We start from the raw sequence: 24,746 nt of genomic DNA, 5'->3' as shown, positions 1-24,746 counted from the left end.
TCGGGACCGGATCTCTCTCTCTCTCTCTCTCTCTCTCTCTCTCGGAGGATGAGTCTACAGGCGCTGCACGAGCCGCTCGGTGAGTCATTTAGCTCTCAGCTCCTTCACTTCACCTTTGACTCGTGTGTGTGTGTGTGTGTGTGTGCTGTAACTACTGCGCTGCGGACTGGCCATGCCGAGGGAGATTACACACACACACACACACACACACACTCATTCCTCTGACTCTCAGCCTTTAGCAGCTTGATCATTATTTAACTACAGGATAACTTCAGGAGAAAGACTTGTACAATACTAATAATGATGATAATGATGATGATGATGATGATAATAATAATGATGATGATGAGAAGTGAACTTTTTATGTGTGAAGAAGAAATAACTTTCAGTTAAACATATTAGATTGTAAACATATTATATTAGATTATAGATTATTAGGTTTACATAAAAAAATAATTTCATAATGTTACTGTTTAAACTATTACAGTTTCTTTGTGAATATTTTTTTATTATTATCATTATCATTATAAAATTTTAATATTTTGTTATTAACTTTGTTTTTATATAATTTGTAGTATTTTATCCACACAAATTTTAAATAACACGATAAATCAAGACATTTTCAGTATATGCAATTTAAATCTTGATGTTTATAGTTTTTTTACTTTACTTCTGCTATGAGTGAAGTGTGTTGCACAGTGTTGTACAGTGATCATGTGTGTTTCTCTGTGTTCGAATTATTTGCCATAAAACAAGATCTGAACTGCTGCTGAGTGCTGTGTGTTTCCAAACTAACCCGACTTGCTGTAGGAAATGTGACCTTGGCTACCCCGATACTAACCGTCCTGTCCATTTTTATTAGTGTTTATTTGTTGCAGTTCCCATGTTTGGCCACTAGGTAACAATTACCTAGTGTAATAAAGGTAACAATAAGGCAATAATAGCGTTATGTAGCTAAATGTGGCAGTGAGCACGCCACTCCACGATTACACAACATCTGCGAACATGACAAAAAAAAAAACTTTTATCCATCACATAGTGACATATTATGAAAAAGAGGGTATTATTGTTTGAAAAGAAACGAAAACTTATTTACATTTACATTTACATTTAGGCATTTGGCAGACGCTCTTATCCAGAGCGACTTACAAAAAGTGCTTTAATGTTTACAACATTGGATACATACTTACACTGGGTTAACTAGGTTAATAACTAAGTAATTTAAATAACTAAGTAGTTATTTAAAATGAATGAAAAGGTGCGCTGTTGTATCTATTAGGGATCCGCTCCTCTGAAAATCCCTCTGTTTATTAAAAAGTTTGTTATGCTAATTTAAAGTCTCCTCCATTAAAATAAGCTTCAACAAATCAACAACTTTACACATTTTTAATCTGTTGATTAGAGGTTAAGTGCACTATTGAGACAGATTTGCACATTACAGTAAAATACAGAATAAATCTCAAACACACCCACACACACATACACACCCTCCGAAGTATTTCTAGACTGAATACAGAATCATTATTATGAGGTCTGGCTGAAACCTGAAATCTGAAACCTGAAGTATTCGCCTCTTCATGTCTTCAGAACTCAAAAGAAACTCATTTCGACACTGAGGAACACCACTGAGAGCGGCTTTACCTTTACAGATCCTCTCAGGGTTTTGTTTACAGTCGAGAGGTCTTTTTGGAGGGTTCTGCATGATTCTAGGATTCTTTCTCCAATGTCAAAGAATGACGGTTTCCTGCCTAATCAACGTTCTACTCGATACTTTCTTTGCCACACACTGTCATATAGCTCCAGAGATTATAATGGATCTCTCTCTCTCTCTCTCTGATCTTTTTCCAAACAGCACTTAGTTATAGGGTTCAGTATTGTTCTAACTGAAAGGTTCTATGCAGAACATTCATAAATCTGTAGACTGAACTTGTACAACGTTCCCAGGACAGAGGAGTTTCTTGCTAACATGACAAGCTAATGATCAACAAGCAGCGACTTGTTTCGCAGATGTTCCACCAGATCCCATGTAGCTTTAAACGGATGAAAGTAGCATGTGTTGTTCTTTAATAAATATTACATCATTTTTTTATTTAGTTTCAGAGGTGTAAGAGGAATAAAACACTTAGGGTTGTGCTCTTAGAGGAAAATAATCAACGTGGATACTTTTGCTTTCTGCGTCTGTTATTCCTGCTCTGGTGTGAGTGTGCAATCAGAAACACACTGTGGTGTAGTTGTATAAGAATTATATACTGTACAGTATAATCAGTGAGTAGAAACTTATGAGCCGCAGAGTTTTATCACGTTTCAGGAATTATAGAACTGCTGCAGTTGATTTATGTGTGTAAGTGCAGGTCTGGACCTTGCGGTGTATCACAAGTCATTTTCTTTATAGGGTTTATAAAATAGGAAACTGAGAGGGAGAAGTGCCCTGTGTCTGTCTGTGCGTATAATAAGTGCAAGTGCAAGTAGTAGAATCTATTACTGTGTATCCATTAACCGAAAACGTTCAAAAAACGGCACTTTGATTTGTAGAATATAGAAAAATCAATAACGCACAAGCTCAGTGACGGAAAGAAACACAAAAATTCTATATCTGCTGTAAATCTTTTCATCACAGTGCAGCTGAATTTTCCAATCAGGAGCTGTTGGTTCATTTTCAAGAGCTGCAGCTCTGACAACAGTGCAGCTGCAAATCACGCTGCATTCATTCTATAATACAAAATCAATACTATAGCAATAAATTATGTGTAACGTTTGATATGCTGACATTTTCTCCCGAAACGTCTCCAGTGTGAACGCTGTGCATAGCTGTAAGTTTTCCCACATCTTCAGGACAGCAGAGGTTACGCTACTTTGCAGGTTTTTCAGTCACATAACAATTGATTAGACTTTTTTATGAATGCATGTGATTGTAAACTTCGAGTAAATCTATGTGAATATGATGGAAGAATAAGGTTAACTCTAGGGCTAGGAATCACTAAGGACCGGCTGATACGATATTATCACGACCGATTTGATCCGAATTGCGATTTTGTTAGTGTCACGATTTTATAAATATGCCGATTTAAGTTATACATTATAGTCAAGGCAGCGTAGAGGTGTAGCGGCCACACTGTGGCCTTGTACCTCCAGGGTTGAGGGTTCGATTTTTGCAACGGGTCTGTGTGCACATTCTGCCTGTGCTTCGTGGCTTCCCTGGATACTCCGGTTTCTTCCCACAGTCCAAACACATGCAGATTACGTTAATTGGCGTTCCCAAATAGCCTGTGGAATTGTGCCCAAAGTCTCCTGAGATAGGCTCCAGGCCCTCTGTGACCCTGTACACAGGATAAAGCGCTATCCATGATGAATGAATGAATGAATGAATCAGAGTCACGATACATAACTAAATTTAAATTTATCTTTAAATCAATAGAGAGGCGTCAGCACAACCATGAGAGTTTGGCATGTGTAAAAAATATGTTTTTAGTAATGTTTAATACTTATTTAAACTAGCCACGCCCTTTATCATCCTGCACGTGCAGCTTGCCCCTCAGGTTTGATTTTACGACAGGACCAGATAAAGTGTGGGCACAAACCCAACATGCTCAGTGTCAGGAGGAAACCTGAGGGCTTTAATTACTGCGTGGGTTCTCTTTGTGGTTCTAACACAACGTCTACTTTCTGAAATTTACTCAAATTATATTTATTATATATTATAGCTTCGTAGCTATTAGTTTCCAGCTCTGTAGCATGAAGAGCTAATTATTAATAAAGAGAAAAACTCTTGTTCTCTTAAAGTTCCTAATTAAAGGGAAAAAGTAACAACAAGAAAAACTGAAAGTGTTCTGAGCTCCAGGTCTGAAGAAGAGTAAGATTTTGTTTGTTTGTGGATCATAAATGAAAAAGTGAAATCATTATAATAATAATTTTTTATGACATAATTAAACTATTATTATACAATAGTATAAAAGTATAATTTTCTAAACTAGAAATTATAACTGAGTCAGGTTTAAAAAGAAAATGTTCTATTTTTATGATTATTCAGGTTTAATGCATGTCTTGAGACTATTGAATCAGGTCTGTGTGTACGCTGGAGCAAAGGGTTAATAATTTGCACACGCAGAACATTTACGTTGTTCTCAACATGTTCTGTCATTAATGTGCACATTTTTCTTTATCTTTCCTGTACCTGGGTGTGTATGGGTGGCCGTGTGTGTGTGTGTGTGTGTGCTCATACACACACGGGCAGCCCTGCAGTCGTATATTATGATGTGGTTTTCATTTCATCTCCTCAAGTTCATCCTGAACATGCTGCCACACGTCGCCTGCATTCCCTCTGCCTCCGAGAAACAATGACGGCCTGATTTCAGGAGGCAAGATTCATCTGAGAGGCTTTCTCAAAAAAAAAAAAAAAAAAAAAACTGTCTGTCTCTCTCATTTCAGAGAAAAGACACGTTTTGTGTGTGTTTCCTGTCCCTAGTGTTGTATAAACTCTTTTCAGGGAAGAGTAGCTAAAGCACACTTATTCACCAGATGCTATTCTTGGCTAATTCGCATATCCGTGTATTCATTATGATTATTTGCATGTCCGTACAATAGAACTAAACAGGGTTTATTTTACGCTTCAGGATTCGGCTGATAGAGAACTTTGTTTATCAAAAATCTGCTGCGGTGCAGTGATCTCCTTCCTCTGATGCCGTTTCATCTGCACAAGGTTCATATCAGCTTTTATAATCTACAGGCATTCTGGCAACGGGTTAGCAAGATGTTCTACACCAAGCTGCGCTGTGTTTTTCAGCGTCTGTACAAGTCAAGTTTACTTTTCTCTCTTACGCTCCCAGCCACCGAGCCTCCATAGAGCCCAAGGAATACTGCTCGGGATTAAAAAAGAAGAAATCAAAGCCCAGTTCCAGGAAAGAACCAAGCACTCAGGTGGAATAAGTGTGCAAAATGTACAAACCAGCATAACTGGACAGGAACATTTCCACCAGAGACAAGTCTACTGCTACTTCTCAGTAATGTGTACGCCAGAAATACTCTTACTTTATACAGGAAGGAAACTGTTGACTTCCTGACATTTGACCCTGATGTGAACCTTACTCGGTTTGGGTCGGTTCTAAAATTTTGTCAGTTCATATATACAGGTCTGAAAGATAAAGCCATATGAATCGTACAAACATTTGATAGCTCACTCCTGCTATATCAGGCCAAGGAGAAGTTAGGACAGATGAAGACAGACGAAGACATTGAGCCTCAGAGCATCATGCTTCCAGAAGAAGAAAAAGAACAAGAGGAAGGCTGCGTTACATTCCAGTGTACAGTACTTCAAAGGGTGCTTCCTACAACCTGCTTGGTGAAGAGAACTTCCCTCAACAAAATTCCATCATTTAAAACACCCTGAAACATCATCAGCGCAGACGTCAGTGAAGGAAGTGAACAGAGCACTGGAGTTGTGTGTTCATATTTTCAAGTCCTTGATATGAGTCGTGCAGCAGCGGTTCGGTCTGTAGTCGCACAAGAGAATCCTGGCTAATACCGGCATAAAGGGCATTGCAGTAGTTAATTCGACACAAAATAAAAAGCATGGATGACCCTTTCAAGGTCTTTCTTATTTAGGAAAGGTTTTACCTTGGACAACATCCTCAGCTGGAAAAAGGCAACCTTGAATACAAAATTTATTGTGTATTTGTTCCCTACATCGTTCACAGTTGCGTTTGGACTGAACCTTTTGCTTTCTGCTGTTTGGAATCGTACTTACCGTGGCTGATACCCAGTGTTCACAGGGAACCTCAAGCTGATCAGAATGCACTCGAAATGTTCACTAAATCATGACCTTTTGTCAAAAATGTCAACAAGGATTTGTTCCTGATGCCGATGTTACAGATTATAAACTGGGTATATCTCCTGTGTCAAATCAATCCACTCATTATTTAACTTCTAAACATTATTAATAAACATTTTTCCTTCTTATCAATGTTTTTGATGAAACTAAAGTGTTACAGAGCACAGCATGATACATGGAGCAGTTTATACATAAAAATGTTCTGAGCACAGAGAACCCTCCCCTCCAGAGGAATATCACATCATGATCTGAAGCTTCTTGTACAGCTTGAGAGTTTACAATAAGACTCGGGTTTTTGTACCGTTCTTGATCTATGACGTGGAGGTGGTGGATGAGAAATCTGTCATGGAAACACTACACTCTGCGTGGTGACAGACCTTCATCATATTTCCTCCCCTTGTGGAAATTTTGAGTCGTTAATCCAATGACTGGAATGTTACTTTGAAAAGAGAACCGTGCTAGGAACCATTTGAGAGGAAGCCTAAATGTGGAGGATGTTCACAGAAACTGCACACAAGCTAAATCCCATACACAGCTGAACTCTTAAGACCTGAGGACCTGAGGAATGGGATCTAACATAAGTATTCAGCTAGAGTCAGAGATACAGTGACAGAGTGTTACTGCATCATCCAGGTGTGTGAGTGAGATCAGGAAGAAAGCTGCTTATGAGTTCATCTGAGAAAGTTTTTTTCTTATACTGTTTCTTACAAAGGTTGCAGGATGGAGCTGAACTGAAACATGTGTCTCAGAAGTTCCCTACTTTGTGTGTGTATGTGTGTCCGTGTGTGTGCATGTGTGTGTGTGTGTGTTTGTGCGCGTGTGCAGCACTGTAAACACTACACCCCTTTGTCGTTAACAGGGAGGATCGCCTCTGAGCCGGTTGAAGATGTCGATCCCAGCAGCTTCATTACAGACACGGTATGAAGTTCAGATATAATTAATAAGAAATCAGCTTTTGTAAAAATTGATCCAGATTATAGGAACAAGCTTTTTGTATGAATAAAATCCAACAAAAAATGTAGCCACAGCCACCAACAAGAGTGGGCAAAGGCTATCGTGTGCTTCCTCTTGGTCATATGATGATCCTTTGTGAACAGCTGCTCACGCACCATTAGCGGGGGTGGAAAACCCTCAGCGGGAAGTGTTATTCATTAATAATTCATTATTGAGAGCGCGGCCAGTTTGCTCCCTAGACTTTGCCTGGATTGCTGATCTCGAAATAAAAGAGGGAATGTTTTTCTTTCATGCCACTCTGGAGCCCATGTGTGCCGGTTTTACTGGGGCAGAATCAGATATCGCTAATGCTGTCTTCACTCGTGGTCAATCAAGCTGAAAAACCCTCGATTCTGTTCACTGGCCAATTGCTGCATCTTTATTGACATTTTGTTTTTTTTAAAAATCATTATTGATAAACAGCTGTGGAATAAGAAGAAGGTTACTTGAGGTGGTGCTGTGTGTGGTGGTAAAACGAGCACTCTGTCCACTGTACACATCCCTCTCTGAATTAGCTGTTGCAATAGAAATGATATCGCATTCGAGTGCGATCATTAATATAAACCTGCACTACTGTTAGGGCTGCTATTATAGAAAATTAATCAACACCTTCATTAGAATGGTATAACGGTCATGAGTGAAGTAGGCAGTGAGTCGAGGTGGTGAGTCAGGTCTTTGTGCTGTGCTGGAATGGAGATGTGTTTCAGCTTGTCCTCACCTCATTAGCCTGAAAGTGTTTGCTCTACTTGCTAGCCTCTTATCTGTTCAAATACACCTCTACTCAGGGGAAAAAAGAGGGATAAGAGAGATACAGAGTCACTGTCAGGTGTGTGTGTGTGTGTAGAGAGAGGTTCTCTGAAGTAACGTGTGACGCTTTTTTTCTTTTCTTACAGTCTCGCTCACTGAAGTCCAACTACCCCGTTCAAGTGACTGATCCACATGGTAACGCAGGAGTTTACACCACAACCTCTTCTTACATGTGTGCCTCAGTCAGAGCTTATAATAATACTTAACATGGCTAGCAGCAAGTTAATATAACTAACATGAAGATAAAAATGACTAGGTACTAAAATCTTATAGCTACTTGTTAAAGAATAAACAGGCTAAATTAAATACAAATCTAAATAAACTGCAACAGTATGTGTTAAACCTATGCTAGGTTTAGGGAGCTGGCTAGCTTAGCTATTGCTGCTAAAGCTGTGTTGTTGTTGTTGTTTTTGTCTCAGCAGAAGTTGTACTTTGTTGAGCCAATGCTGGACACACTGCTTTATATATTCTGTTAGCTAAAAAAAAAAAAAATAGCTAGCTTGAATTAAGACTATAGCCAGTGTAGCTAAAGTGTACTGAGTTCAGTGTCTTTTAGCTCATTACAAATATTAGCAAATCACCAGTTAACAACCTGGGCATCTTAGCAGCATCAAGTCTTGAGTTGTTCTGCCTATGCCTCGGTCTGTGCCTCAGTCTATTATTTAAATATATATAGGATTTTATATTAGGAAACGCTGGTTATGTTTAGCTAGCTAGCAGTCTGGATTGCTACAGTAAACTTCTTTAGGTACATTATTAAACATTAGCTGGCTAAGTTTGAAAATATCTAGCTAATGTTATTCTAGTTTAGTCTAAAATGTACACAGATATCTTTAGTGCTTTATGATTAATCTCCAATATTAGCTTTGTCTCTGAGGTTATTTTCCTACATTATTACATTATTAGAAGATTAATATTTACAACTAATTGGATTGTTGCTAATTTTGCTTCCTCATAAAGCAAGCCACATTTTAAGATTAGCATAACAGCTTACATGCTAGCACAAGGCCTCTTTTGCAAAGTCTTTCAATTTCACATAACTGACTTCGATCAGTTATTTTGATGTTTTTTCAGAGGATCAGGGTTTATTTTCTCTATGGATTTCATGTCACTCCTGTTGTCCAATCTTTAATGTTGTCATCTCACGTATCAGTTATTAATCATCATTAATCATCATCCTGACAGGTTTATTCATGACTGCATCATGTAGATAAAAATATTACACTGTAATTGTACTACGCTGTGGATTATTATGCTTTAAAATTTTTAACAAGTCTCTACTGTGTCATAGTTACCGTATCTGATTACAGTAGAGTGTAATCTGCATTGCTTTATTTAATATTCATTTTGGATTTTTTTCATAATTTTAGCAATTTATATTTTTAATTAAAATTTCTTTTGAAATAACATGCACTGCCGGTCCCAAGCCCGGATAAAAATGTGAGGGTTGCGTCAGGAAGGGCATCCGGCGTAAAACCTATGCCAAGTTGTAGTCCGGACTGGATATTCCGCTGTGGCGACCCCTTGTCAGGAGCAGCAGAATGACCAACAACAACATAAAATATTAGATTTTTTTTTTCATATTTGTCACACTTAAATCATTGAGATTATCAAACAAATTATGATATTAATACATATGATTATATTAATGGATGGCTTTGTTCCCTTAATACATGAAATCATAATTTAAAAACTATTTTGTATTTACTTGGGATTTTCTTGTCATATTAAAATTTGTTTGATGATCTCAATCATTTTAGTGTGATAAGTCTGCAAAATAATTAGGGAGGGGCAAATACTTTTTCCATGGCATTCGAACAAATAAAAAAAAAAAGAAGAAAAGAAAGAAAAAAATATATTTTATTAGATTACAAATATTTTATTTTAATAGCTGTGAAATATTGTCCTGTTTTTTATGTCTTCAGTATTCGAATTATTGCAGATTTATCTGCAATATTAAGCATGAAATTAATTAATCAAAATTACAATATTGATTTACAGCTATTAATAAAAGAAATTTGGGGAGGTATACCAAACAGGTAAAAAAAAGAAGAGGCCGCTTTAATCCTTCTTTATGCCTGATGATTTTAAATAAAAAGCTCTAAAGGCCCGCTTTGGGATCTGGAACCTGTCTTAGACATGTAGACGACTGTTGTTGACACACGGTAGCTCCTCCCTGTACCGCTTAGATCCCCATCCTTTCTGTTGTTAATCTTTACACTCATCACCCATTGAGCAACAAAATACCACATGGAGTGGAGGGGGCAGTGTGGGGTTATGGACGGTGTGACAGATTGCTTTATTAATTATTCTTTCCAGTCCCTCTTTTCATGGGGGATCTAAAGATGATTGGGGGATGAACAGGTACATGTACAAACTAAAAGTCTAGCACTAATTTTCTTGAAGTAATGTATGTAATAAAATCTAATAAAAATTATCAGAGTCTAGGTTCGACCTCTGCCTCTTATTTGTGTGATTGGAGTTTGCATGTTCCCCCCGTAATTGCTGGGGACAACATGCAAACAGGGTGCTCTGGTTTCCTTCCACAGTTCAAAGACATACAGATTAGGCTTAGTGCCGTTTCCAAATAGAACTATCATTAACATTAATATGAATAGTTTGTTTAGTTTTTGAGTAAGTGATATTGTTTGTCCTGGATTTTGTAGACAACGTGACTCTCCAGCTTTGTTCAGTGCCTCCAGGATTCCTCACGCCTTCCACAGACAGAATACAGCAGGTGAGGAACTGCTTCCTTTAATCTAATTCTAACAGGATAAAAACATGAAGCATGTTGTTCTTTACTAGGAAAAAAATCGCATTAACTGTTGGGAAGCTGCTGTGAAATTACACTTTTCTATTCTCACAGTAGCTGATTAGATGTTTTATTGTTGTACAGCTGACTTTTTCCACATTTTTAATTGAAATGTATCACAACTGTTTTGTTGTAATTTTGTTGTGAATTTACATTTACAGCGAAAACAGTAGATATTGTTTTACCTATTACTTCCCAGCAAATTCCAATATACAACATTAGATAAACAGATGAATTGATTTTTAAATAGATGTTTATAGATGTTTATATTGAAGGAAATCTGTATATTTTTTAATTATGATGGTTTATAAATTATATTAATTAAATTTCGATATTTAAATATTATATTTTTCTCACTCTCTGTCACACACATACACACACTTTTTGTGTGTCTATCCCAGTGCGACTGCAGTGAAGTTTCCTCCTCCTCACCAGAGCTGTGTGATCACACACCATTTACTCCACTTTATTTCCTGCAGGAAGTTTATTTTCAGACGTGCCAAAACCCACTCTGCAATTACTTTCTCTGAGTGTTATGCGTGTACATGTGTATACATGTCACTGGTTTTCTTGTGCAGGGCTGAAAATTCACAGTTTACTCCTTTGACAATTTTTTGGTCATTTATTTTACCTTTTAAACAGATTGATGGTTATAAATAGAACAGTAACGAGATTAATTTGTGTCAGGTGATCTAATCAGTTCAGGTGTGAGGAGGCAGCTGCTTATAAACATCTCACCCAGAGCACGGAGGCCTGTTTGAGTGAATTGTGGAAAACTCCTGTTACAGAACGTCTGCGTGACGTGGAAGTAGTTCTTCCAAAAAACCTTTTTTTTGGGGGTTTGTTTTGTTTTTGTTTTTTCTAAATGTGATCTTAACAGAATTTGGACAGAAAATTACAATTTCTTTATCTTCTAAATCTTTTTTTTAGATTTAGATCAACTTGGTAAAGGTTTTGGTTATTTTTTAGAAACTTCACAGAAGCCAGATGTTTTTCTCCGAAGATAAATAAACCGGATAGTAATTACATAGTTTTGCCTAAAATTTGTATTAATTCATCTTCTATGGCGCTTATACTGTATACAGGGTTGTGGGGGCCTGAAGCCTATCTCAGGAAACTTGGGGCATGAGGTAAGGTATGATCCTGGACAGGGTGCCAATCCAATTAACCTAATCTGTATGTCTTTGGACTGTGGGAGGAAACCCACCAAACATGGGGAGAACATGCAAACTCCACATACAGACTCAAGGTGGGAATCAAACCCTGACATGCGAGGCTATAGCGTTAACCACTATGCCCAAATTGACGCCTTAAAATTAGTGATGAAATTTTAATAGAAAAACAGATTCAAATGTAAATATTCTTCTAGAATAAGGGGGTTTTGAAGGAGAAACTCTTGGCTTTGGAGCAAAATTAAAAAGACGTTTTAAAACATTGTTGTAAAATGTATCTCTGAATCTCTGTTTCACATTGCTTAAATGTCCTCGGATTAAGACATTCCTCAGAACTGTGTTAAGGTTTCGGATGTTTTTAGTACCAAATAGAGTTTTAGTTTAAGTTTTTGCTCAGGTTTACACTGCTGCAATTTTTTAAATTAAAATTTAAAACCCCTTTTTTAAAAAAGGCACAAAAATTGTAAGATGGAACATTCTCAGTGAACATTCAAAGAGACAATTTTGTAGTTTCCTTAAATTTTACAAGACTGTTAAGGTGATTAAGAACAGCATGTGTGCATCAGAGCTTTGAGATTGTGCTGTTTCCCATGCAGTGTTAACAATAAGTTTAGTGTCTGAGAGAAATAAATGTTTTTCTAAAGGGTTCTCTGGATAATTAATTGTTCAGGGTAATTGTTAAGTACAGTTCGTAAGCAAGTCAAGCAATTCAATGTTAAACATCTTAAACTAAATGTGGACCCGGGTTTATGTGGTTGTATTTTACCTTGATTCTCACTCACTTATTCTCTATAGTGCTTATCCCGTCGCAGGAGGTTTGAAGCCTATCTTAGGGAACTCTGGGTACTAGACAGGGTACATCCTCGACTGGGTGTCAATCCGTTGCAGGACACAGACAATCACAAACGGCAGTTAGCCTATACTGTATGTCTTTGGACTCTGGGAGGAAGGCCACTAAGTCTGGGGAGAACATGCGATTTTCATGCACACAGGCCCGAGGTGGGAATCGAAGATGTTGGTGTCCAACTCTCTCATTCCCAGTTTTCTCCCGTTTAGGCCGATGAAGGCGAGTTTTGTTTTAAATAAAACATGAAACTGACGTTATTTTCTTGTGTGGCAGCCTGTTGAAAATGATGCAAGTGCACTAATCTGTCCGGGATCTATTACTCCAGGTAGACGTAGTATGTTTATTTTCTTGTATTTATTATTTTTATTATTATTAATATTATTAAATGATTTTTAACATACTAACCTTCCTGACTTCTCCGCCTCAGAGTTCACGCCAGATCTCCAGTGTTTGTCGAGTTCCTGTGAGAAGTGCCTGTACTCTGTTCCACCTCCTAAAATCAGCGACCTGCTGGACGATGAGGATCTACTCTACACTCTGCGGTTGAAGCTCGACCCTGCGCACTACACCGTCAAGAACTGGAAGAACTTTGCCAGCCGCTGGGGCATGAGCTACGACGAGCTGATGATGCTCGAGCAGCGGACACACGGCTCCACCTCCCACAGTCCAACTCAGGAGTTCCTGTTCCGCTACAGCCAGAAACCGGTGACGGAGCTTACCAAGCTCTGCCAGTTTTACCAACGTATCGATGTACTGCGGCTCCTTCAGCAGTGGGTGGAAAATGACTGGCCCTCACGTTGGAAACGAGTACATTAGCAAAACAGACATTAAAAAGAGGGACATGAGGGTGGCTTGTGGAAGGCATCGAAGTGGTCCACTGCTGCTGGACTGGTCCTGGATTCTGCTGTTTTTACTTTTTGGATTTTTTTGGCCTTTCTGTAGCTGTATGAGGGTGCCTGATTTTATACTTTTTTTTGAAAGCGTATAAATTGTCAAGCCTGAAAACACACAATGAAATGGTTTAAATTGTTTTAACTGGACATTACAGCAAATTAACCCCTGTGTCTGTGGTTGATGTTTGCATGTTGCAAAAAAGAATGAAAACACACATACTGACTCAAACTCCTCTTTCAAGAAGAGAATAGATACAGTATTTACAGAGCACTAAATCCTCACCAATGAGGAACCCCTTTAGATGATTGATGTGTTTGCACAGTCTATGTTGGGTAATGCAGTGACCAAGCATTAATTGACAAAGCATAAATTCATCAATCATACAGAATGAAAATGTTTTATTTGAACGCTAAGGCATTGCAATCCTGAGATTCTTTGTTAGAAATAAGGGATCCTGAGGGGTTCTTTGCTTTCCATGTGTACTCGACACTGATGAGGAAGCGAATTCTTGTTGAGCTCTGCACAGGTTCCTGAACAAAGGGTCTATGGATCTATGCTACTCGGTTACAGGGACAAATTAAATAATAATTTTGGGTTCTATGCAGAATGCTGCATGCAGTATTTTACTGGGTTCGCTTACAGTTAGAGTTCTCCTCTTTATGAATTTTGGCATACCATATAGTTTTGGTTCCTTTAGTTACTATGATTCACCAAATGTTAAAAGAGAGAAAAAGATTTCTTATGGATCCTCACACTTTATGGTATTTTGTACTGAAAAGCCCTGCAGTCTGGGACCTTCTACTGAATAAAATTATGGGAAATATGACACTATTGCCTTGGGTCACAGTTGTCCTCATGGTGCCTTTTACACAGAACTTACCATATGTTCTGCTAAACACGCCCTTGTTCACGCTAGCAAGCGAAAAAATCACTTGCACTGTTACCTGTGGAACAGTAGTAACTATGCAAATGCTGAAGCTAACAAGTTAAACACAAATTTAATAACACACTAATCGGTGTGAAAATCAGTTCTGTGGTTTACATCACATGCTCCAGACCAAGATTAAATTAACAAAGCAAGCTTTTATCGTACCAAACATTTAAATGATTGGACCATACTTCCACGCTTTATATTTCTTCCTATTGTCTCTCTGCGCATTTAATGAAAGGTCATACATGACAGGAGAAGATGAAACCATATGTGTGTTCTTCCAGTTTGTGTATAAAACAATAAAAGGGAACTGAATGCAAGCATGAACTAAAGCTGTGAGGAAGGCTAGACTGTGTAACGAATGGTCCGAGGAATTGTTCCAGATAAATGTTTAGACTTCACCACAACACCTCAACTTTAGGCAACAACAAGGGTTCAAAAATGATACAAGTGGTCAGTGTGTTGAGAAAACTTCCACTGCAAATCCATTACTTTTGATTTAATAGTTTTCTTTAAACTGTTTTATTTCTGCAATGTGAATTGCACTTATTCATGTTTGTTTGTTTGATGTATTAAATTTAAAATTCAGAAATTCTTACTATGAGCCTCCCAGGGTTTCATAGACATATACCATAACTGTTGTACAAGTGGGCCACATTGTGTGTGTTTGTATGTGTGTGTGTGTGTGTATGGGTTTATGTATGAATATCATTCATGTTTTTATAAATAAATGTGTTGATATAATATTATGTCATGGGTTGTAATTGGAAAGCTAATTTGCTAAAATCGAAAGAAGAACGAAACATTAATACATTAAAGTATTAATTTATTGAAAAAAAAATACATACAGGCGTATATATAAATATTTTACAGTAAAAGAAGCTTGTTACAAATATAAAGTTCTAACAGTATTTTAAACAAATGTTTTATTCCCATTAGATAAATAAAAATATTAAGAATATATGCATTAAATGATATCTAATATTCATTATTATATTAGCTTACATTGCACATGAAGTTTTATACTCAAAATACATTTTAAAATGGTTTATAAGAATTTTTATTTTTATCATGAATAACGTACAAAATAACACTATACAAAATAATTATAGGATTTATATATGACAATATATTAAACTTCACCCATGTAAATACAAACTTTAAATTTTTTCTTAATTTTTTTACATAATTCTACGAAATTCTTGGTTCTGGTCATAAAGATTTTCCCTTATATTTATGTCTAGTAATAAACTGAATTTAGGACCAGCATTATTGTTATGTAAACAAAAGAAATGTAATAAAAATAATTATTTTATAATTATAGATGGGTAATTTTTAAGACTTGAAGCTAATTCTCTGTATCTGAATCTGTGCTTAAACCAAGCATGTTGTTAAGACTGAGAGAAAGTTTATCTTCTTTGCGGGTTGAGTTCACTATCGGATAGTCCTTCTCCGAGTCAGGATTCGTTATTTTAAATGTTCCTCGTTTTACTTTTGCAGGACTGTCTGGAAGTTCAGTGCTCACTGAAGCGTCAACAGAAGGCGCAGTGAGATCGTGTGTGGAACGAGTTGTAAAAAGTCGTAATCTTTCTCTGACATCTATGGATTGTGTAGGTCCGTTGGAATTGAGAGTTCCCGAGGATGTTTTCCATGCAGCTTTCACCCTTGGGATGGTGGGAACTGAGAAGGTCCCAGCCTGTGTCTCTGTTTTAAAGGGGCTGTTGTTCATGTCAAGGGCTTCAGTAGCTTCTTGTGCGAGATCATCAAATCTGCTGTTGGGAAGTCGGTGTGTCTTGAACACGGGCAGATTTTTTGGAAGTTTTACATCTGCATCAGCACTGACATCTATAGGTTCGGCATTAACAGCTACGTTGGGTAAACTCAAATCGACAGTAGGGCTCTCAACTTTGGGGGCTGACAAGCTCAGGTCAGGTTCATCGAATTCAGCAGATTTTACTTTTGGACCAGAAAAATTAAATTTTTTCAGTGTTGGAAATTTGAGCTTTGCTTTAGGGGCATCTACATCAACACTGGGACCTTTGAGATCAGCTGTAGGTAAGTTCACACTGGCATCTGGAGCTTTAACATCTGCATCAATGCTTGGAGCTAACAGGCTGAGGTCTGGATTTTTCACTGATGGATTGATATCAACGTCAGGTGTCTTTACTTTGGTACTAGATTTTTTGAGAGTAAACAATTTAAATTTTCCAGAGTCTGGAGTCATAACTTCTACATCAGGACCTTTAATGTCAGCTTTGGGTAATTTCATATCAACGTCGGATGCACTGATTTTAGCCCTTGGTAGGTTTAGATCAACATCCAGATCTTCACTGGCATTCAGGTTAGGCTCATTAAGCTTTGGTCCAGAGAGGTTTAAATTGGGAGTTTTAAGATGTGGCTTCTTAAATTTTATAGAAGGTGCATCAATGTTAGCATTTGGGACCTTCAAATCTAAATCATGGCCTTGAAGACTTCCCTTTGGCAAGCTCAGGTCTACATCTTTGCTAGAAAGGTCAACATTTGGTGCCTTTAGGTTAAGATCAGGTCCTTTGAAATCTGCTTTGGGTAGATCCATGTCTATGTTTGGGGCATTTAGTTCTGCATCCAGATTTGGTCCCATGACCTTTGGTCCAGAGAGGTTGAATTTGGGCAGCTTGAGGTTTGGCTTCTGTAATTTTACAGAAGGTGCATCAATGTTGGCATCTGGGACCTTCATATCTATATTTGGGCTTTGAATACTTCCCTTTGGCAAGCTCAGGTCTACATCTGGGCTAGAAAGGTCAACATTTGGTGCCCTTAGGTTAAGATCAGGTCCTTTGAGATCTGCTTTGGGTAGATCCATGTCTATGTTTGGGGCATTTAGTTCGGCATCAAGATTTGGTCCCTTGATCTTTGGCCCAGTGAGGTTGAATTTGGGCAGTTTAAGGTTTGGTTTCTTGAATTTAACAGAAGGTGCATCAATGTTGGCATCTGGAACCTTCATATCTATATTTGGGCTTTGAATACTTCCCTTTGGCAAGCTCAGGTCTACATCTGGGCTAGAAAGGTCAACATTTGGTGCCCTTAGGTTAAGATTAGGTCCTTTGAGATCTGCTTTAGGTAGATCCATGTCTATGTTTGGGGCATTTAGTTCGGCATCAAGATTTGGTCCCTTGATCTTTGGCCCAGAGAGGTTGAATTTGGGCAGTTTGAGGTTCGGTTTCTTGAATTTAACAGAAGGTGCATCAATGTTGGCATCTGGAACCTTCATATCTATATTTGGGCTTTGAATACTTCCTTTTGGCAAGCTTAGGTCTACATCTGGGCTAGAAAGGTCAAGATTTGGTGTCCTCAAGTTAAGATCAGGTCCTTTGAGATCTGCTTTAGGTAAATCCATGTCTATGTTTGGGGCATTTAGTTCGGCATCAAGATTTGGTCCTTCAACCTTTGGTCCAGAGAGGTTGAATTTGGGCAGCTTGAGGTTTGGCTTATTTAATTTTACAGAAGGTGCAGCACTGTCAGCATCTGGGACCTTCAGGTCTATGTTAGGGCCTTGAAGACTACCCTTTGGCAAGCTCAGGTCTACATCTGGACTAGAAAGGTCAACATTTGGTGCCCTCAGGTTAAGATCAGGTCCTTTGAGATCTGATTTAGGTAGATCCATGTCTATGTTTGGGCCATTTAGTTCTGCATCAAGATTTGGTCCCTTGACCTTTGGTCCAGTGAGGTTGAATTTGGGCAGCTTGAGGTTTGGCTTCTTAAATTTTCCAGATGGTGCATGAATGTTGGCATCCGGAGTATGTAAATCCACATCAGGGCCTTTGATTTCTCCTTTTGGTAAGTTTAGATCTACATCTGGAGGAGACAGGTTGAGATCTGGTGATTTTGCATGAAGGTTAAGATTTGGATTTTTCAGCTCAGCTTTGGGCAAATCGACATCTGGAACAGCTAAGGAACCATCAATCTTTGGTGCTTTTAAGTCCAGCTTAGGCCCTTTGAGTTCTCCTGATGGTAGGTTTACATCTACATTGGGTGTTTGCAAATTTGCATCAACTTTTGGTGATTTTACTCTTGGCCCAGTAAGACTAAATTTAGGTAGCTTAATATGTGGCTTCTTTCCTCTTACAGATGGGGCATCAACTTTGGGAGTTTTCAGATTTACATCTCCATTAACATCAACATCTGGGACATTAAGATCAGCATCTATGTCTGGTCCTTTGACTTTCGCACTAGAGGCATTTATTTTCCGCAGCTTTGGTAGCTTGAATTTAATGGGTGCTGCTTCAGATTTTAGGTCTACATTTGGAGTTTTGATGTCTAGGTCTGGTGTATCGATATTACCTTCTACTTTTGGTGCAGAGAGTTTGACATTTGGTACTTTGGCGTCTATGTTTGGGCCTTCAAGTTTAGCTTTGGGCAAATTCATATCTACATCCATATCTGGTGTCTTAATGTCTGCACCAAAATTGGGCCCTTCCACCTTTGGTTTATTCAAGTTAAGCTTTGGTTGCTTGAGAGTGGGAAACTTTAATTTTCCAGATGGGGCATCAATATTTACTTTTGGAGCATTAAGATCAACATCTGGGACATCAATATCAACGTTTGGTGCATTGATGTCTGCATTCACTTTAGGGGCTGACAAATTGAGTTCTGGAGTATTCACATTTGCATCAATGTCCCCCAACTGCCCTTTCACTTTTCCCTTGGGTTTCTTGAATTTGGGCCATTTAAATTTAGCAGATGGGCTGTCTGTGGAAAAATTTGGGGTATCAATGCCAACTTCAGGATTGCTAATCTTAGCTTCAGGTAAATTCACATCTACACCAGGGGTCTTGATGCCAGCTTTAACATTTGGAGCAGACAGGTCAGCTTCTGGTGTATTTACATGAGGTTTTGAGATACCCCAGTTTGCTTTGGGCAATTTGATTTTTCCAGAGGGTGCACCAATGTCAACATCTGAGAGTTGTGTATTTAGACTGGGACCATTTGGTAAATTCACATCTATATCAGGGGAACTACCCTGAAAGTTTGGCATCTTAAACTTCGGAGGTTCAGAGCATAGTTCTGGTGTCTTGAGCTCTGCAGCAACGTCTGGAGAGTTCAGTGTTGGAGAAGAGATGCTGCCGTCTAGATTAGCACCTTTAAGTTTCGGCCCTGTCATACCGAAGGCTGGCATCCTGAACTTGCCTTTGTCCCCAACTGTCACCTCAGGTGCGGAACCCTTTAGATACACATGTGGAACTTCTCCATTCACCGATGGAGCTGCGAGGTCACCTTTAACACCTGGGAGACTATAACTCCCATTCGACCCATGGATGCCAGCTGATGGGGCTTGAAGTTTTGGAGTTTCACCCTTAAAAAACAAATCACCCAGTCTCTATGGAAAAGAAATGACAGAGAGATCAAGAATTCATTACACCTTATTTGTTGTTGTTTATTTGAAAAGCTAAATGGTGTGTACTTTATTGTAGATCCTATATGATCCGATAGTTAAATCCTATATGATTTACAGTAGTTTTCCAGCCAAAACAACACAACAAATACAGACACTGTTTATTTAGTTAATTCTGCATTAAATATTTACTTTAGTGCAGTATATTTGGAGGGTTTAGATTACAATGTTGCTTACCACTCCAGCATGTGCATCGCTTTTGGTCTTAATTTCAAGGTTCTCATCATAAGGCTGAATGATGTTGAGTAATTTCTGGACTTCATCTTTACTGAGGTGATCCAAGTGAATTGTGGCTGCGACAATCTTCTCATCTATGGAAGAGTGGTTGGCAATCATTTTACCATCAATGAACTCTAAAGTCTTTTTCGTACCTTTTGTTATAATCAACGTTTCATATTGGTTTTACGATAAACCCGAAGCACAGTCATTACCTTGCATTAGGTTGGCTGCAGGTTCTTTGATTCCAGTGTTTATCATATCACCAACTGAGAGCTTCGAGGTCCCTATTTCTCCATTCTGAAAAGGATCATTAATAGAATATCAGATTATTCATAAATATTTAAAGTCACACATTGGCAAAGTAATATATCTGCATTGAGTCAGCTGACAATGAAGCAACGCCCTCATATGGTGACAGAAACTTACCATCATCTCTTAATTATCTCTACAGCTGCATATCACAGAGAAAACAGGTCCTGTAATCTGTTGAGACAAAATAGGAGAGGATGAGAGAAGATCAATTTTAATTAAAAAGTCGAGACATTTAATTTATAGTATGACGTATTATTATTCTGCTCTCTGCCATTTCTCTCTGTCCTTGCTGTCATGTGTGAAACAGGTTTAGTCGCACTTAAATTCTTAGGATTCTTTCATTCAAGTGCAAGGAAACATTATGTTACGCAATGTTGCACAACCAGTTATTGAAAAATAAATAATAGTAAATCTTTACATGCATGTGTGACTTTTTAGCCTGTTACATCCCTTTAAATGATGAAGAAGCCTGTGTGAAGCATATGACAAAGATTTCTTTTAAAGTGAAATTGTTGATATTTTATACCTATATATATATATATATATATATATATATATATATTTTTTTTTTTTTTTTTCCAAGGCTTGGATAGGTGTTTAATTAATTAAGCTAATTGTATAAATGCTATTTACATGTTTAATTACTTCTACATGTTAAATAAGCCTTTGTTATGCTTCAGCAAGAAGGGTATTTTTAAAGATCATCCATTGTTTCATAAAGAAAAGTTGTAGTTTATGCAACACTTAATTTGTATTTCTTCATATAATAATAATAATAATATTATTATTATTATTATTATTATTATTATTATTATTAATATTACTACTAATACTACTACTACTACTACTTATAATAATAATAATTATTATTATTATTATTATTATTATTATTATTATTATTAATATTGTTATTGATATTGTTGTTGTTTTTATTATTACTAATAATTATTATAATTATACTAGTAATAATAATCATAATAACATTTGAAATGTAAACAATGTATCTAGAACCTAAAAAAACTGGTGAGTTGCACATGGTCAAGTGCAAAATCGATGACTGTTTCTATTTTATTTTATTTTTTACTATCTAGGAAAGAAATCATCAATTAATTTTTACATATATTTCAACAGCTGTAAACTGAACAACCTGTATGTTTCAGTAAAATGCATTAATCTAAAGTGTGTATAATTATAGAGTTATACTTAGATGTTTGTTTTAAACCTGATCATTAGGACCTTTTATAGTTCCACATTCTGCAGACAGTTAACACGGCAGTTTTTTTGTGTTTGATTCGTTCCTTATTAAAATAGCAGTACGGTCACAGAATATTCCGGGATGTAATGTACTGAAGTTTGTATAATAAAGGCTTTTGGGCCCTGGCGGTGTGTTCTGAGGAAGCTGAGTGAGCTGCAGGATTTTGGTCTACCCTGGACCTAAAGCAGTTTAAATCAACTTCATAAGAAATGTTGATTTATTTACACGTGCAGATTTATCCAGGCGTTCAACATTAACACTCAAGATTTACACTCATCACACTAACAGCTGATGAGTCACTCGGATTTGAACTCACCAACTTCCGATTGCTTAATGAGTGAATCTTGTGAGATGTTAAAATATAATCTGCGTTATAAATAAAGCTGCGCTTTCCTGCGCTGGACCACAAATACCCATTACACCCTGAGCTTCTCACTTTTAAAACACTCATTATCTGCCGTGTTGTGTGTGTGTGTGTGTGTGCGTGTGTGTGTGCTGCGTGGTGCGAAACACCAGCTCATGTCATTGGAATGTGAAGTATGGTTTGGGGTTTGGGGTAAAAGGTGTAAAACCTGTTGGTTCACATGACTGACGGCTGGCTAACCTGACCCTGCTGCATAGCTTACACAAACACACAAACACACACCACGTCTTGTCATCAATTTCATCGACACTAGTTATATCCATGAGCCTACTTACATCTTATTAACAGGGCGTGGTGGATGAGCGTATAAAGGACTGGATATGATCATGTGACTAGATGAATTCCTTCAACCTGAAGTCCTATACAAATCATTTGGTTAATAAACCTTTGTGTCTGTTTTCCAGTTGCAACAACAGACTGATGCACGCTTTGATGATTATCATTATTTACATTCAGTACAAGCGAGCATAATTAAAGAATCGTTAATTAGACGAACATTGATTACTTCAAAATTTGTTCATCACAAGACTGTATAATAATGATCGTCATTGTTTAACGTTTAAATTGACAATGTTATGTTGAAAAAGCTACTTTAAAAAGAAACATTGTATTTTTTTTTAGAACAACACTGTTTCTAAAAGTAGCATTTTTAAAGGAACAGTTTCTAAGTGTAACAGTGTTAATGTAACACTGTGTGTTTTTACTGTAAGATTTCTGCCATTAAGATTCGTATCTTTAGATGCTGTAGATGATGTGCCTGCAGAGTCTCGGCTCAGGGTTTCGCTCGGGGACACTCCCTGAGATTGGAGCTTACACCCTTCCCTGATGGTGGTGACCCCTAAACCCCCGACCTTCCTCCCACACACACACACACACACACACACACACACGCACACAAACTTGCTGTTTAATCTACACTTGCAGTCACAACTAAAGACATTTCACATTTCTTAGCGTTGAATTAATGTCATTTCTCAGCGACTGGACGTTTAGTTCTCTCTTCAGCTAGACATCATGGCGGATTTTTTTAAAAAACCTCTCGTGGAAAACACTTTCTATGAATCACAGCTTAATGATGTGAATCACAGCTTCAGTAGTGTGGAAATATATTAGAGTGCCAAGAAGAAGAAGAAGAAGAGGAACACATTTATGAATTCAAGTCTTTTTTATAACCAAAGTCGGATGAATAAAAAAACACATGGGTCATGATAAACAGTCGAGAGGAAAAGATACTGTTCTACTGATTCACGCTTTAGGTCTTATGTGAATAATGAAGACATGCCTAGAAAGAAACATCCATTAAAAGTGTGTGGTGTGTACACATGGTGCGGTGTACATTGTGTTTTTAGAATTATAGCTAAAGATGTGAGAAAGAAAGAAAGAGAGAGAGAGAGAGAGACTAACCTGTTGATGCTGCCGAGGTAAGAAGCTTCCTCTTGTCAGATGTTCACTCGCCTAAAGTCCGACTGGGTCTGATCCTTTCCTTCACTCGCTCGGTCACTCATAGAGCTGCTGATGATAAACACTTAGCAACCAAACTGGTTCTGCAGCATACACACACACACACACACACACACACACACACACACATACATGCACACACACCGAAACCTGAGCGACTACGAGAGACACTTTGAAAGATTTCCTCGAATCACACTCGCACAAATGTAGAACGCTTCAGAGTTCTTCGGCTCTCCCGCGACTTCACAGTGGTCTCTCATCACACACACGTCCACACAGGACCCCATTTATCCAGTGAACCCTGAAATAACACGAAAACAGCAATATAGTTCGAGATAAAAAGTACAAAGCATCCTGGAACACTCTCGAACCCCCAGTGTTTGGGAGGAATGGTTCCACATGGAGGACTCTCTGGAAGTCAGGAACATTTAGTCCAGTCCAGTAAAGCCTTAAAGAACCCTCTCATTCTAAGAGTTTGTTTAGTGCAAACTTCTTCAACTTCTACGTATAAACTTCTTTTCCGCCTTAGAACTAGAACGAAGGTTTCTTTCTTCAGGTTAATTCATGCTCCTGGATGAGTTCTAGATCCTGGCAGTAAGGGTTCTTAGCTTGGAACCTTCTCAGATAGGGACACGGTTCTAAGGTTTTTGATTAATAGCCTTAATAGCCTTTAGCCTGCTAAAACACAATGTGCACACTGTTTAACTGGTAAAATATTAATGGTTGCTAAGCAACTGGGAAATCTGGTAGACGAGTAAAACAAGTCAGCAAAGGTGGCTGACACACTCACACACACACACACCTACACACCTACAGAAGTCCAGTGTGATCGAGTTGGAAAAGCAGCAATGTAATGTAACCAGTGATATTGTTTTTCCAGGTTGAAGCCGACGTACATGTCTTTCTGTACAGCAGAACTCTCTGCCTAAATTATTAATACCAAGAACTAGAATTTTGTAAGGTTCAGTATCTTACACCTTGTTTACGCCTCTTTCGTCGACAGTTAAATACACTCCCAGTTCAGTAATCAGAGAGTGGATCACAAATGAGAAATCGAAAAAGTAGATCGGATAAAGATTGAAATGACTTCAGTATATATAACAAAATTCACTTATACCACTTCAGCGCTGTTATTCCAGTGGTAAAAATATATAAACACAGATAGACATGAATTTTTATTGTGTTTGTTTACTTTGAGCAAGTAGATTATTAGTAGCTTATTTCAAAGTAGATTATTAAATCCGGCACATAACTGTTCATAACATCACTTTTACCTAACATTTTTAACCTCAGGCAAATTCCAGAAGGACTGGCAAAGTGTCTTTAACTTCTGTTCAGCCAGTTTCGCATGATGCTGTGAAAAA

The 24,746-nt window shown here is 37.8% G+C and overlaps 2 protein-coding genes across 2 annotated transcripts; one reads left to right on the top strand and one right to left on the bottom strand.

Annotated features, from left to right (window-relative positions):
• On the top strand, positions 1-15,000 carry edaradd (EDAR-associated death domain). Its single transcript, XM_053510234.1, has 6 exons — positions 1-79; positions 6,684-6,742; positions 7,711-7,759; positions 10,291-10,361; positions 12,729-12,780; positions 12,883-15,000. Exons 1-6 carry the CDS (start codon positions 49-51, stop codon positions 13,269-13,271), a joined length of 651 nt encoding a protein of 216 aa, XP_053366209.1. The 5' UTR covers positions 1-48; the 3' UTR covers positions 13,272-15,000.
• Positions 15,001-15,362: 362 nt separating this feature from the next.
• Positions 15,363-23,465, bottom strand: si:ch211-125o16.4 (neuroblast differentiation-associated protein AHNAK). The gene is made up of 5 exons (XM_053509383.1): positions 23,326-23,465; positions 20,357-20,413; positions 20,143-20,227; positions 19,889-20,022; positions 15,363-19,636 (listed from the first exon to the last, which is right to left on the bottom strand). Exons 2-5 carry the CDS (start codon positions 20,360-20,362, stop codon positions 15,629-15,631), a joined length of 4,233 nt encoding a protein of 1,410 aa, XP_053365358.1. The 5' UTR covers positions 20,363-20,413; positions 23,326-23,465; the 3' UTR covers positions 15,363-15,628.
• Positions 23,466-24,746: the final 1,281 nt, after the last annotated feature.

The sequence above is a fragment of the Clarias gariepinus genome, chromosome 13 (assembly GCF_024256425.1).
Source record: "Clarias gariepinus isolate MV-2021 ecotype Netherlands chromosome 13, CGAR_prim_01v2, whole genome shotgun sequence".
Lineage (NCBI taxonomy): Eukaryota > Metazoa > Chordata > Actinopteri > Siluriformes > Clariidae > Clarias > Clarias gariepinus.
Note: the sequence above shows the minus strand (reverse complement) of the source record. Positions and strands in the feature narration are given on the sequence as shown.

Bases quoted from the DNA above. Each gene is read 5' to 3' on its own strand.
- si:ch211-125o16.4 (XM_053509383.1), bottom strand. The intron at 20,023-20,142 runs GTAATGACTGTG...ACTCTTCCATAG, and splicing joins TGCAGCCAACCTAATGCAAG to ATGAGAAGATTGTCGCAGCC. The intron at 19,637-19,888 runs GTAAGCAACATT...TCTTTTCCATAG, and splicing joins GCGATGCACATGCTGGAGTG to AGACTGGGTGATTTGTTTTT.
- edaradd (XM_053510234.1), top strand. From the start codon at position 49: ATGAGTCTACAGGCGCTGCACGAGCCGCTCG. The intron at 6,743-7,710 runs GTATGAAGTTCA...CTTTTCTTACAG, and splicing joins GCAGCTTCATTACAGACACG to TCTCGCTCACTGAAGTCCAA. The intron at 7,760-10,290 runs GTAACGCAGGAG...TGGATTTTGTAG, and splicing joins TCAAGTGACTGATCCACATG to ACAACGTGACTCTCCAGCTT.